The 13147-nt window shown below is 34.7% G+C and overlaps 1 protein-coding gene across 1 annotated transcript; it reads right to left on the bottom strand.

Annotated features, from left to right (window-relative positions):
• Window positions 1–498: 498 nt before the first annotated feature.
• HBT (CDC27 family protein) lies at window positions 499–7193 on the bottom strand. The gene is made up of 17 exons (XM_078963897.1): window positions 6887–7193; window positions 6159–6297; window positions 5922–5994; window positions 5615–5724; window positions 5444–5490; window positions 5116–5213; window positions 3844–4148; window positions 3484–3639; window positions 3074–3284; window positions 2752–2978; window positions 2520–2585; window positions 2296–2415; window positions 2126–2202; window positions 1912–2031; window positions 1370–1589; window positions 1011–1292; window positions 499–873 (listed from the first exon to the last, which is right to left on the bottom strand). Exons 2-17 carry the CDS (start codon window positions 6261–6263, stop codon window positions 823–825), a joined length of 2268 nt encoding a protein of 755 aa, XP_078820023.1. The 5' UTR covers window positions 6264–6297; window positions 6887–7193; the 3' UTR covers window positions 499–822.
• Between the last annotated feature and the right edge of the window lie 5954 nt (window positions 7194–13147).

The raw sequence follows: 13147 nt of genomic DNA, 5'->3' as shown, positions 1-13147 counted from the left end.
GGTCGTAGGAAAAAAAAAACGTGATTAAATACCATTTGCACATCTATCTTTCTTATTCGGACATTAATATCTTCTGAAAACTACACACCTTATCCTTTATTTTTCAACATCGTAGTCATTTCAACATCGTAGGTTAGCCATATAAAAATTAAATTAAAAAAAAAATGAAGTAACAAAAAACCCCAACAACCTTATCCTTTATTTTTCAAAAAGAGTTTATGTCGAAACTTGTTAATGTAGTATTTTAATTTTTTCTAAATACCATTTAGTTAAAAAATATATATATCATAAATAGTTGCTTATCTTCTAATAAATTGTAAATCAATGGTGTTTTGTGAAAACAAAATAATTCATAAATATTTAGACCCCATTTGTTACGCATGATTAGATTGAACAGATACCAGATAACGACACACCGTTCGCTTCAAGGCAAAATGTAAATGTTTCATACCACCAAAAAATAAAAAATAACACAAAAGCTCGCTTCAAGTCTTATCATCAGCGCAAATGACGTAAATACCCTCCTCATCCCTAGGATTAAAAAATAACCCTAAAAAGTTTGTCCAGACAGTCAATAAGATAAAGGTATATGCCTTTTGCAGGCGGTCTCAACTAAACCGGTACATACATATAATCAAAACTATAAACCGTCACCACTACCATATATATATCCTCTGTCATTACAATCATCTAACATCTAAATAACGAGGGCATTTTCGTCCGGAAACGGACCCCATAATTCCTTGTGAGTGCCACTTGGCGTGAAAGGTCCTTGTCGCGTAAATTTTACAAATGGCCTTGACTTGCACTTGCACGCCACCTCTATAAATTATCTTCTAACTCATCCGGTACATGTAATTTCTCAATAGCAGCCTATCAGAAACAAATAAATTGTATCAAATAGTGCTGCCATGCATCAGGCCTGACACAACACATGTTGTGTCAGGCCTGATGTCAGGCCTGACGCAATGCGTTAGGCCTTTAGTATTTATATTAGAAAAGTAGGTTACCTTAATGGTAGCGACATCTGTCGCAGAAGGTTTTAAATCCAACGCGAGACCGAAATGAAGCATGGCCTTGTCATACATGAGGCGGCGTTTATATATCTTTCCCATTAATGCATACACACTGCTTTCACGAGGCGCGTATTCTTTAAGCTCTTCTAGAACTTTCAAAGCACCATTAAAATCTTCCATGCTCACAAGAATGTTAGCTTTTTGATACATCGGGAGAGGGTTCTTCTTATCCGCTATTATCGCGTTCTCCATTATCTCTAAAGCTTCTTCGTTTCTCTAATAATTTATAAAACTCAAAATGATTAATATGATAATTTTGAATGTAGAATCATGAGAACGTATTATTTTTGTACCTTCAAGGCATGCAATGAGGTTCCTAAATAAGACATTATGACAGAAGAACGGGGGTTTATTTGGAGAGCCTTTCGAAAGTGATGTTCTGAGAATTCGTATTTTTCTTGGCGAAGATATATCATGGCAAGGCCATACCATGCGTTGTAATGCCTTCCATCGACTTGAAGGGCGTTTTGGTAACTTTTTATTCCATTCTCAAAGTCCTCCAATGCCACATATCTGTAAGGAAAGATAAAAAAAGGGATGTAAAGCTGCATTTGTAAATTGTACATGGGACAGGACAAGCTTTTATGGATATTTTTTATAATGAGGGTGAGGGCATTTTTGTCTTTTGCACAAACGGGACATTGAGTTTAATTTTTTTCCATTATGTCGTTGGCTAAGTGGATAGTGATGTTTGTCTGGATAATGTGTTGTATTTGTAACGTCTGTTTCTTTTGTAGAATGAATATAAAGCGTATGAACGAGACTAAATGACCATTTTACCCTTACTATTCCAAAAAAAACAAATTTCAAAATATGAAAAAAAAAAAAATCATACTCATGACCACAAAGGGTGTGAGCATATGCAAATCTTGAATTCAGTTGTACTGCACGTTGAAAGTTCTTGAGAGCAGTTTCATGGTCTTTTTGCATACTAAAGCAATTTCCCATTGCACACCTGTCACATTTATATTAAAAAAAAAAATTAAAAATACAAAAAATGTCCTTAGAGAAATAACTCAACTTTTTATATATTTTTAAAATGGTTATACCATGATTGAGGGGCTAATCGATCCGTCGATATTAACTCTTGTGCCAAATAACTCAACCTCATATCCTCCTTCAGGTGCTACAACACAAGAGACCAAAGATTACTTAAAAATTACCATTTTACCCTCTGCGAGTTTACTTATAGTGTTATATAATACCAATGAAAACTTACATATAAAACAGTAGAATAAATATCCATTCCTTCTAAGCTATAAGGAGAAGCCAATCTAGCATTGCTAAAGGCACGCTCAGCTTCTAGATAATCAACCAATTCAAAATGAGCTTTTCCCACCTGTGGTCAAAATTACCAAAATACCCCCCAAAGCAAGATTTTTCCATTAATATCACCTTAAAATATAAAACATGGAACAAAACACCAGATATTCATTAATTTACCTGAGAGAGAACCCAGCCTGTGTGATATTGCTTATGAGGAAGTTGAAGAAACACATCAAGTGCATCCTGTTTCACAAAACTTAATCATCAGCAAATTACATCAATAAAAAAAAAAAAAAGTTATCTTTTTAAGTATTTCACTTTCATTTCTTTTTATTCCAGCATTTTATATAAATATGTAAACAAAAGTACATTGCTATTTCTTGCAAAGTTTGTTAGTTTTTCATACTACCTGACACCGATACAGACACGAAAGCCTAAACCCTTCCCCGAGGATTTTAAGAAGAGACAAGACATCTGAAGCACCACTTGCAATTTTTGATACACTCATGGAAGCCCTACTACTACCCATTGACATGATTAAAGCATCACAAGATACAGATACAGTATCAGGTGAAGGAGATGAACCAGAAGTTGTTGTAGCATTTGAACGTGTGTCATCAACCTCAGATCTAATCCCTGAGAAAATTATATTATATATATATATATAATATAAGATAATGTGTAATTTTCGAAAATTAAAAAAGAAAAATGAAAGTAGGTTGCGTTAAAACCTTCATTAAAAGATTCAGAAGACCAAGATTTTTCTTTTCTAACAGTTACTGCACGAAATGCTGCAGAGCTTATCTTAGAAGTGATGGGATATTTAGAAGAGTGATGATTTGTTGTTGTTCCATTTCCAGTTATATTTGCTACAGATCCAGTTTCTCCAGCAAGTCTAGTGCTTCTTCTAGGACCAGAATCAGAAAATAATCTTCCTGATATCTGAAAAAGTATTTCAAAATATATATATTAATAGCATAGTTATATTTGAAGATCTTTTACTTTTAGAGTTTAATAATTTATCTTTTCATCTGTCTGAAATGTTTTATAAAGCTCCCTAATCTAAACTTTTAAACAAACATATATAATGTATATAGTTATAAAGGGAGTTAGATATTACGAAAAAAAATAAAAAAGCAACCTTTCTTAGCTTTCCTTCATCAACAAACTTTCTTCTAGGAGCTTGAATGGTGGATTTGACAGTTGACCTTGGGGAGGCATCAGCACCACCAGAGCTTGAATTTGGACCGTTTGGGACCATGTTTCTACATATTGGTGGTGGGGCCACACCTGACAACTACCCAAAAAAAAAAAAAAAAAAAAAAAACTTTCAATCATCATAATTGATGATTTCTATATAAGATAAGATGGAAAAAGTTGAAACTTTTTTCATTTTCTTTCACGTATCTGTTTTCTTGGATAACTCACAACAGAAGTGTGATCCAAGAGAAAAGATTTAAAAAGAAATATAATAATTAAGTAGATAAGTTAGGTATAATACCTGAGTGGCCATTGGGGAAGGGGTATTATAAAATGAAATGTTGGTATGAACACCGTTGTTGGGTTGAGTAGCAGAATTTCCAGCAAAAACAGCACCATTATGATTTAAGGAATTATTATCCTTAACATTATTTCCATGTAAAAGTCTGAGTTGCCTTGGGCTAACACTCTCTGCCAGCTGTCTCCCAGAAACTAGATTGTGATTATGATCATCACCAGGGGGGCCCACGTCATGACTCAAGTACTGCTTCTGAATGCATTCAGAAGCTGATTCCCCAAAGACTGATGTTGCTTCTCCAGCAGCTCCTGAAACATAGGATTCTCCAAATCAATAAGACACACACAAAAAGATGAAACAGATCTAATGGGAACACGACTTGGGTTATGTTTTTTTTTTTTTTTGACTTTTTGATGGGTATTATGGTCATTTTACTAATCTAGCATCATTTCTAGACAGAAGGGTAAAATGGTCATTTACACTCATTCAAACGTTAATGTGTAATGGTCATTTTTTGTTTAGCATCATTTCTAGACAGAAGGGTAAATGGTCATTTACACTCATTCGGACACTCAAAAGGTAAAATGGTCATTTTCGATTTTGCATCATTTCTGGACAGAAGGGTAAAATGGTCATTTACACTCATTCAGACGTTAATGTGTAATGGTTATTTTTTGTTTAGCATCATTTCTTGACAGAAAGGTGAAATGGTAATTTACACTCATTCAGACGTTCATAGGAAAACTAGCCATTTTCGATTTTGCATCATTTATAGACAAAAGGGTAAAATGGTCACTTACACTCATTCAGACATTAATGGGTAACGGTCATTTTATATTTAGCAACATTTTTTAACAGAATGGTAAAACATTCATTTACACTCATTCACATCTTAATTGGTAATGGGTATTGATCATTTTGTATTTAGCATCATTTCTTGACAGAAGGGCAAAATGGTCATTTACACTCGTTCTTCAGACAACTCATCCAGTCCAAAAAAGAACCAGACTTTATTCATCCAGCACCAACTCTAGACAAAAATCATTTATGAACACAGCACTTGATGGAAAAAGAAAAAGAAACAAGCCCTTGAACCACAAGTTATATACGAGTGTTTCTCTTTTAATTAATGCAAAAAGAACAACTTAATAGAGAAAGTTAGGCGTCATTTTTTTTAAATACTTTTTAAACATCCTTTATCCAGACAACACTTAATAAGGAATAAAAAAAAATACTGTAAGTTTTTTTTGCAAAACTGCTTATTAAATGACATACCTAACTTACACAATTCCTCATATGCAGCCCACAAGAGAGGATCTAGTGATAAAGCCTGGTTAAATTGATGAGTAGCACTTTTCATTCTATCTGTGTATCTGAAAGACATTATAATCCCATGAGTTTAGAAATCTTAATATAACAAAAACCAGATGCAAATGTTATAATATAGAATACAACAAACTATTTTATCGACTTAATGCAGAAAGACCTTAATACAAAAGGAAAATGAGGCTTTCCCTAGTAAGTCCAACTTCTTACAATTTTACTATTTTTGAACAAAAATAAGTTTATTAAATGTTTAATAAGTTAATTATGGTATATATACCTATATATGAGCCCAAGAAGATAATGACCAGCTGCACCATTTGGTACCTAGAAAGAAAAATAATAATAATAATAATAATGAGAAAGTGCTTGAATATGACATCATCAATCAGATAAATTTAAATGGAAAACATCAAAATTTGAATGTATGTTACAAAAGATCAGTGGATACCTCTGCACTAGGCTCATTAGAAGGGCATAATGCCATTTCAGCTTCATTTAGGAGATCCATTTGAAAGCATGATATTGCAAACAAGTATCTTGATTGAGGCATTTGTGTTCCTTCAAATACAATAATTCAGGAAAAGAAGAAGTTATAATAAGCTTCCCTTCATCATATAACAGTTAATAACCTAACAAAAGTTTTTTACTCTTTTTAACCTTGATGAAACTGGATTTAAAGATGTGAGTAAAAACTAGACTAATATGGTGATGCCATGAAAATAGTTTAAACATGAAAAATGCCAGATCATACATACCCTTTAAAATATGGTAGGCTGAGTAAGCTTGATTGCTTTGCAAGTAACATGCAGCTAACAATTGCAAGTTTGCCTGCAAAAAATTCAAAATTTAGCAACAAAGAAAGAACTGGATGCAAAATGAGATAACAGATAGTAATAGTGCCTAGTTACAAAAAGCCTTTACTTTACAATTAGAATCAAAGATATAGAAATATTCAATCTCAAAAAAAGGGTGAATTTGGAAAAGATACATACCTCTGAGGGAAACTCAGAGCAAAGCCTTTCACACATGAAAATTGCATTGCGATATAATAGATGTCGCAGACTGTTCTGTACACAGTCAATTAACACACACTCCATTGAAGATTCACAAAGATAGATCCAAATTTGCACACTGGAAATACAGCATTGTTAGATTTGAAGATGTGAAAGTGTTAAAATGTAAGACAAATCAGATACATTAGCATTTTAATACACAGCTAGGAAGGCAAAGATATGATGTAAACCCCCTTACAGTAAACAAGATTGATAGATGTCATTATAACTTGGAAACCTAGGAAAAATATTAATCCCAAAAAGGGGAAGAAGAAAGCCAAGGGAAAAACTACTAATTGAACAAAAAGTGGCAATAAAAACCCTAAATAGAATATGTAAAAGCAGCTAGAAAGTTCGCCGTTAAGACACAGACGAACAACCTAATGAGAATAGTCCATCAGAACAAAACACAAACGGCAGAGGTCAAATAGGAACCTGCTACAGTAAAGCACAAATAAAACGCAAACAACATCTCATATGAACATGCAAAAAGAAGGCTCTGAGGGTGACTGGGTACCGAATCATCGACACATACTCTTATTTCCCTTCCACGCCGAAAGAAACCCCAAATTCATCAAGCATCAGACTCGATAAATCGGTAATGATTAATCAAGAACCTATACATAAAATTCCTACATTCAGTTAGAAAGAAAAAAACAACCCAGTACCTGTATCCACGATGATTAGTTGAAGATGGAGGCAGCGACCTCTGAAGCCCGGGTTTCCGAATCAATTTGAGATAAAACAAGTTATTTTCCTCACCAGATACAAAGACACTCGAATAATGGAGTAAAGTAGATATTGAAAGATGAATATGTTCTTGAATGACTCCCTTTGTCGAGAGATGCGACTACTGGTGTCTGTGTGAATACGAGAGAGAGAGAGAGAGAGAGAGAGAGAGATTCAAATTTGTTCAACACTGAAATTGTGATTGAATCAGCGAGACGTCGTGAGTCACGACTCACGAGAGGGGTTTTTGGGGGATTTTGAATTTCGAGTAAACATTTAACCTAACGGTAAATCACTAAATCTCCAAATCGTTTATCGTTTATGCTTTAAATATCATTATTTTCGGACTCTAATCTTTACTACTTATAAAAGAAATCTAACTATTTCTATAAATAGATTGAATATAATAATATTATTTTTTTAAGACGTACAAACGAGTAAGCTAATATTACAAACAACCATTAATAAAATAATATTAAATTTTAAATTTGTTTTGATTCCTTATATTTCTCAGCAAAATCCTAATTTCATGGTCATTCAAAATTTAAAACCTTTTCATCCTAATACGCTTCAACAAATATCCTTTAAATGTTGCATTTGCAGCTGATTAAAATATCTCATAGCAGACGTGTGTTTGTTCTCTCCACCTTATAAACCCTGCTATAAATCCCACTGCCATGAAGTATTTCCCTTATAAACCCTAATCGTTTTTCTCCCTCTCTTAGACGAAGACAATGTGTTTTCTTTAAGAAAAAAAGTTTGAAAATATTCCAATTTCTCAAAAAAATTTACCCCAAATGCGAAACTGGGTAAAATTTTCCATTTTGCGAAGACTACAGGGATGCGAAATGAAAATTCTGCACTTGTCTTTTTATGACCCCATTTTGCGAAGTTGGACCACTTATATTATTTCTTGAAAAGATCAGGTGCCAAATGCGAAACTCTAAGCTTTCTTCCCCAATTCGCATTTATACATTAAAAACTTCGCATTTTCATTCAAATTCTTCGCATCTTGCATCCATCCGTCTTTGAGTTCATTCGCATTTCATCGCATTAACTGAGAAATTAATCAGTTGTCTCATATTCGCATTTCAGTTGTTTGAGAAACCCAGATACGAACCCAAATGCGAAACCCACTGATTTCAAATGCGAACCAACCAAAAATCATCAACCACGTACTTGTGTCACCAAATGCGAACTGAATATCACCATTAAATTCTCCTCGCATTCCATAGATGCGAACACAATCCAGATCTCCGACTCCAAGCTTGCGAAATCAAAATCAATTAACCTCAAACAAATCGTGAACTTCTTATGCGAACTGTTTTGACCCACAAAACCAAATGCGAACTCAATTGATGTCATATGCGAACTGATTTCATAGATGCGAACACAATTGATTTCATATGCGAATCCACATCCATCGATATGAAACCAATACCAGTTACAAGTAATTAGTAGCAACCATCGATCCTCTAATTTTCAATTACTCAGCCTTCGCTTTTCATACAACCCGTCGACCCTGAAAAATCGATAAACACCAAATGTCTCATTTTTAGATCGATTTTCTGATTAAATGTCATATTTGAAGAATGATCGATTTTCTGATTAAATGACCCCATTTTGCGAAGTTGGACCACTTATATTATTTCTTGAAAAGATCAGGTGCCAAATGCGAAACTCTAAGCTTTCTTCCCCAATTCGCATTTATACATTAAAAACTTCGCATTTTCATTCAAATTCTTCGCATCTTGCATCCATCCGTCTTTGAGTTCATTCGCATTTCATCGCATTAACTGAGAAATTAATCAGTTGTCTCATATTCGCATTTCAGTTGTTTGAGAAACCCAGATACGAAGCCAAATGCGAAACCCACTAATTTCAAATGCGAACCAACCAAAAATCATCAACCACGTACTTGTGTCACCAAATGCGAACTGAATATCACCATTAAATTCTCCTCGCATTCTATAGATGCGAACACAATCCAGATCTCCGACTCCAAGCTTGCGAAATCAAAATCAATTAACCTCAAACAAATCGTGAACTTCTTATGCGAACTGTTTTGACCCACAAAACCAAATGCGAACTCAATTGTTGTCATATGCGAACTGATTTCATAGATGCGAACACAATTGATTTCATATGCGAATCCACATCCATCGATATGAAACCAATACCAGTTACAAGCAATTAGTAGCAACCATCGATCCTCTAATGAGGAAACAGTTTCCTATTCGATTGTGCTTTGCAATGACAATCAATAAAGCTCAGGGACAAACAATTCCATATGTAGGTATCTATCTTCCAGAACCAGTATTCTCGCATGGACAACTTTATGTTGCATTGTCCAGAGGGGTTTCACGTTGCAATACAAAAGTATTAGTAAAGCCTAACGAAAATTCAAAAGGTGATGGGGTTTATACAGCAAATGTGGTATATAAAGAAGTATTGCACGATTAATATTTTGTGTCGTCTTGACTGGTTGCTTTTTATTGGTTATTTGATGCATGATGTAACAAATAACACCATAGTTTGATTATATTGTCTTCAACATGTACTTTTTTTTAACATAACAATTTTGTAATGGAAACATATCACCGAAAGAACTCACGTGCCCCGCCGCTTTGCGCGGGTAGACGGCTAGTATTTAATAAATTAATTTCAACATTTTTTGTAAGTTTGTATAAAAAATAATAATAATAATAAAGGTTAAACTATGTATTTTCTTCATGTTTGTCATTTTGGTCTCTGAAAATAAGCATATGTATCAGAAAAACCAAAACGATCTTATGTGCATATATTGATGTCAAATCGATTTGTTGTATGTTCATCATTCGAAGGAACTTGGTTTCATACTTCATTGGTTGTAGGACACGGACTATGTATTTTGTTTTTCTCGTTTGTTTCTTGAGTGTGTCATAAAAACATGTTTTCGATTAAACTTCACATCAAACTTCCTTCGAAGTCAGCAAACATAACTTCATAAAATTGTTAGATAATATCGAGTTTTCAATGCATGAGTTAGATGGCAATGGAACAATTTGGCTATAGTGATGGTATCGGTTTTGTACTCCTGTTTTATGATTCTATAGACTAATTTAGATCTTGGTAGGAGCAACGAGAGCAATAAGAAATTATGAGGATGTGTTAAATCTTGCAAAATATATTATAAACTCTTACATTTGACAAAATGTGATTTCATAGATAAGAGCACATCACTCTATAATGATATTATTATGCTTTACTATAGTTATCTTAACTTTAAATAACTGAAGGGCATGTGTTTCTTTCTCAACACGAAATACACCTCTCTCCCACACCTTTCTCAATCTTCCATCTGAACACCACTGTTTGGGTGTCAAACCAACAAATGATGGGATAAAATAATATTAATATAGCTCAAATCACTGCTATTTCTAATACTAAAGATAGTATAGAGTAAGCAGGGTCGGTCCGCAGGAATACAGGACTTATTATCTTGCCATATTTTCACACATAATACAAATAATATTAAAATGGGGGTTTGTGTTTGAACTTGAATTAAACTTCATAAATAAGAAAGATTGAAAACAAATGCAGTAAAAGAAATACATTTCCATTTCTGACTCTTATATATATATGTATTATGTTGAAAGATGTAATATGATTATAACTCATGTTCAATCTAGGTTGGTAAGTTGGATATTAATAAACTCTAATATCCAAATTGGCAAAAGTATTTTATTCAAAACAAGCTCTTCAAATAAAACTTCATTAATTGATTCAATTCAAATAAGCTCTTGCATAAAATCATTAAATGACATTAAGTTCTTGCACTAATTACCAACAATGTTTAACATTCCTCCTAAGCTTGGGAATATAAACATTTAATCTTTGACTGCACTAATTTTGATCTAATTACAACCAAGTAAGTGAGTGTTACTAACATCAAATCATAAAACATATACGAATTTCATGATTTGATTAACTAGATTGACTAGAACCCTAGTTCATTGATCAAGTGAAAAAGAGAACCAACCAAACACATGATTAATATCAAATCAAAGATTACTAGATGTTAAACACAAGTCAAATTCAAGTTACAACCTAACAACACATACTTAAGAATTCAGATTCGGAAATGATAATAAAATCAATCACACATGTCTAGGTTGAACTACAAATCAAACAAGTTTAAACTTCAAATTGACTTACTAAAGTGTTTTCCAAGTGTTAATCTACTTGCAAAAGCTCTGAAAATCGCCTCCCTTCTTCCCAAAATCCGACCTAACTCCTCATAAAACTGATTGTCTGAATTATAAGGGATAAAACCACTTTAAAACTGTCGAGACGTTTACACAACCCGTGTAAATTAAAGTGTGCAATTTACACGGCTGTGTAAACAAGAAAAGTTGAATGTTTAATTCTTCCAGGTCTTCGAAGTAGAATGCCCTTGCATATACGTTTACACGGCCCGTGTAAATTAAAGGGTATACGTTTACACGGCCGTGTAAACTCCTGTGAAGCCAAATTATTCATTTCTTCATTCTCTCTCTTCAAAGCTCCAAAACTTCTACAACTTTGTCTCCAACTCTTGATAACTTCCTCCATCAAGATCCAACCTTCAAAAGTCCATGAAATATCATAAAAGTGTGTGAATGGAATCGCATCATGAAAAATCCCGAAAATATGCAAAATGAATGAGTTTAAACCTAAATGTAATGCACTTTTATGAACTAAAACTACAAAATGAATGCATGAAATGCACCTAACAACCACCACATTCTATTGTCACTGCCACATTTCCCCACCTTGAACTCACTCATCTTAGGAAGATGTGTACGATCACGTCTTCGCTTTCCCACGATCCTCTAGAGTACCTGAAACAATAAACTGAAACTGTAAGCACAAAACCTAGTGACTTTCCCCCAAAGTACCGCCACACGACATAACAAAAATAATATGCATACATGAGCCTTCAGCATGACTGGATCGCATCGCAGAACTACAGACTATCTGGACCGCTCTTAGAGCCTCCAGTATGATCGGACCACATCACAGGACTACAGACTACCTGGACTGCTCTCAGAGCCTTCAGCATGACTGGACTGCTGCATCGGGCATACAACCTATCTGGACCGCTCTCCAGGCCTTCAGACTAACTAGACCGCCTCGTAGGCCTTTAGTCTATCAGGACCGCCATGGGTGTCTTGGCCTTCAGCACAAAGCAGGACCGCCTCAACCCAACAAAGCATAACATATCAACATATACCATAACAGTTAATAGCTAGCAGATACGGTAGTCATACAAATCTAACAGATCACTACAACATAGTAACATCCTATATACCAGGATACATATCTAACAGATCACTACAGCATAGCAACATATGCTAAACCAGGATATCAATCTAATGGCCGGCCTTAGTGCCTTCGACCCATAAGTACAATGAGGAAAACTCACCTCTCAGCCTAAAAACAATCGGAATGAATCTTTACTCCGACAGTCGGCTCTACAGGTCACCTGTTCAACAGATAGAGACCAAGACTTAACTATAGCTTAAAATACCCAAAATACCCTTAAGTCAAACTTGGTCATCCCTGGTCAAAGTTAAAGTCAACGGTCAAGGTCCTAAAAGTCAATATCCCTTCCCAACGAACTATGCCTTGTGTACCAAGAGAGTACGCCCAACGTACTCTAATATTCACCAAAAAGCGGGGATTTGACCGTGTATGCGCAACATACCTCTAAGTATGCCCAATGTACATTTCCCGGTCTTAAAACTTCATTAAGAGCTTATTTCATTAAGCCATTCCATCCAAAACTCAAGTCCAATCCCAAAATGATGTCCTAAGTTAAAAAGTTTCCAAATTTATTGTAACATCCCAATAGTTGTCATTTATAGCCCCTGGGATGGATGGGTGAAGCCATGAGAAGCCTAATGGCTAAATTGCAATTTTGGATCAGGAGGAGTACGTTGTGTGTACATAAGGGTACGTTGAGCGTAGTAGGTGTGCCCTAGTACGCTGGGCGTACACCTGTGTACGCTCGGCGTACTCATGTCAGAAGGAAACCCTGATATTTAGGCTTTGGGTGTTATATAAACATCCTTATGGCTTATTTTTCCCATCACTTTCAGCCTCCACACCCTAGAGACGTCCCAAACCTGTAGCCTTGTGTGTGAGTGTGAGTTCGTGTGTGTTTTGAGCACTTGAAG

Source organism: Lactuca saligna, chromosome 7 (assembly GCF_052625555.1).
Source record: "Lactuca saligna cultivar CGN05327 chromosome 7, ASM5262555v1, whole genome shotgun sequence".
Classification (NCBI taxonomy): domain Eukaryota; kingdom Viridiplantae; phylum Streptophyta; class Magnoliopsida; order Asterales; family Asteraceae; genus Lactuca; species Lactuca saligna.
The sequence above is the reverse complement of the archived record's forward strand: the minus strand, read 5'-3'. Positions and strand labels throughout refer to the sequence as shown.

Excerpts from the sequence above, each read along its gene's own strand:
- HBT (XM_078963897.1), bottom strand. The coding sequence starts at position 6,263 with ATGGAGTGTGTGTTAATTGACTGTGTACAGAACAGTCTGCGACATCTA. Across the intron at positions 3,640-3,843 it reads CTTCCCCAATGGCCACTCAG|TTGTCAGGTGTGGCCCCACC; the intron begins GTATTATACCTA and ends TTTTTTGGGTAG. Across the intron at positions 2,032-2,125 it reads CGATTAGCCCCTCAATCATG|GTGTGCAATGGGAAATTGCT; the intron begins GTATAACCATTT and ends TAAATGTGACAG.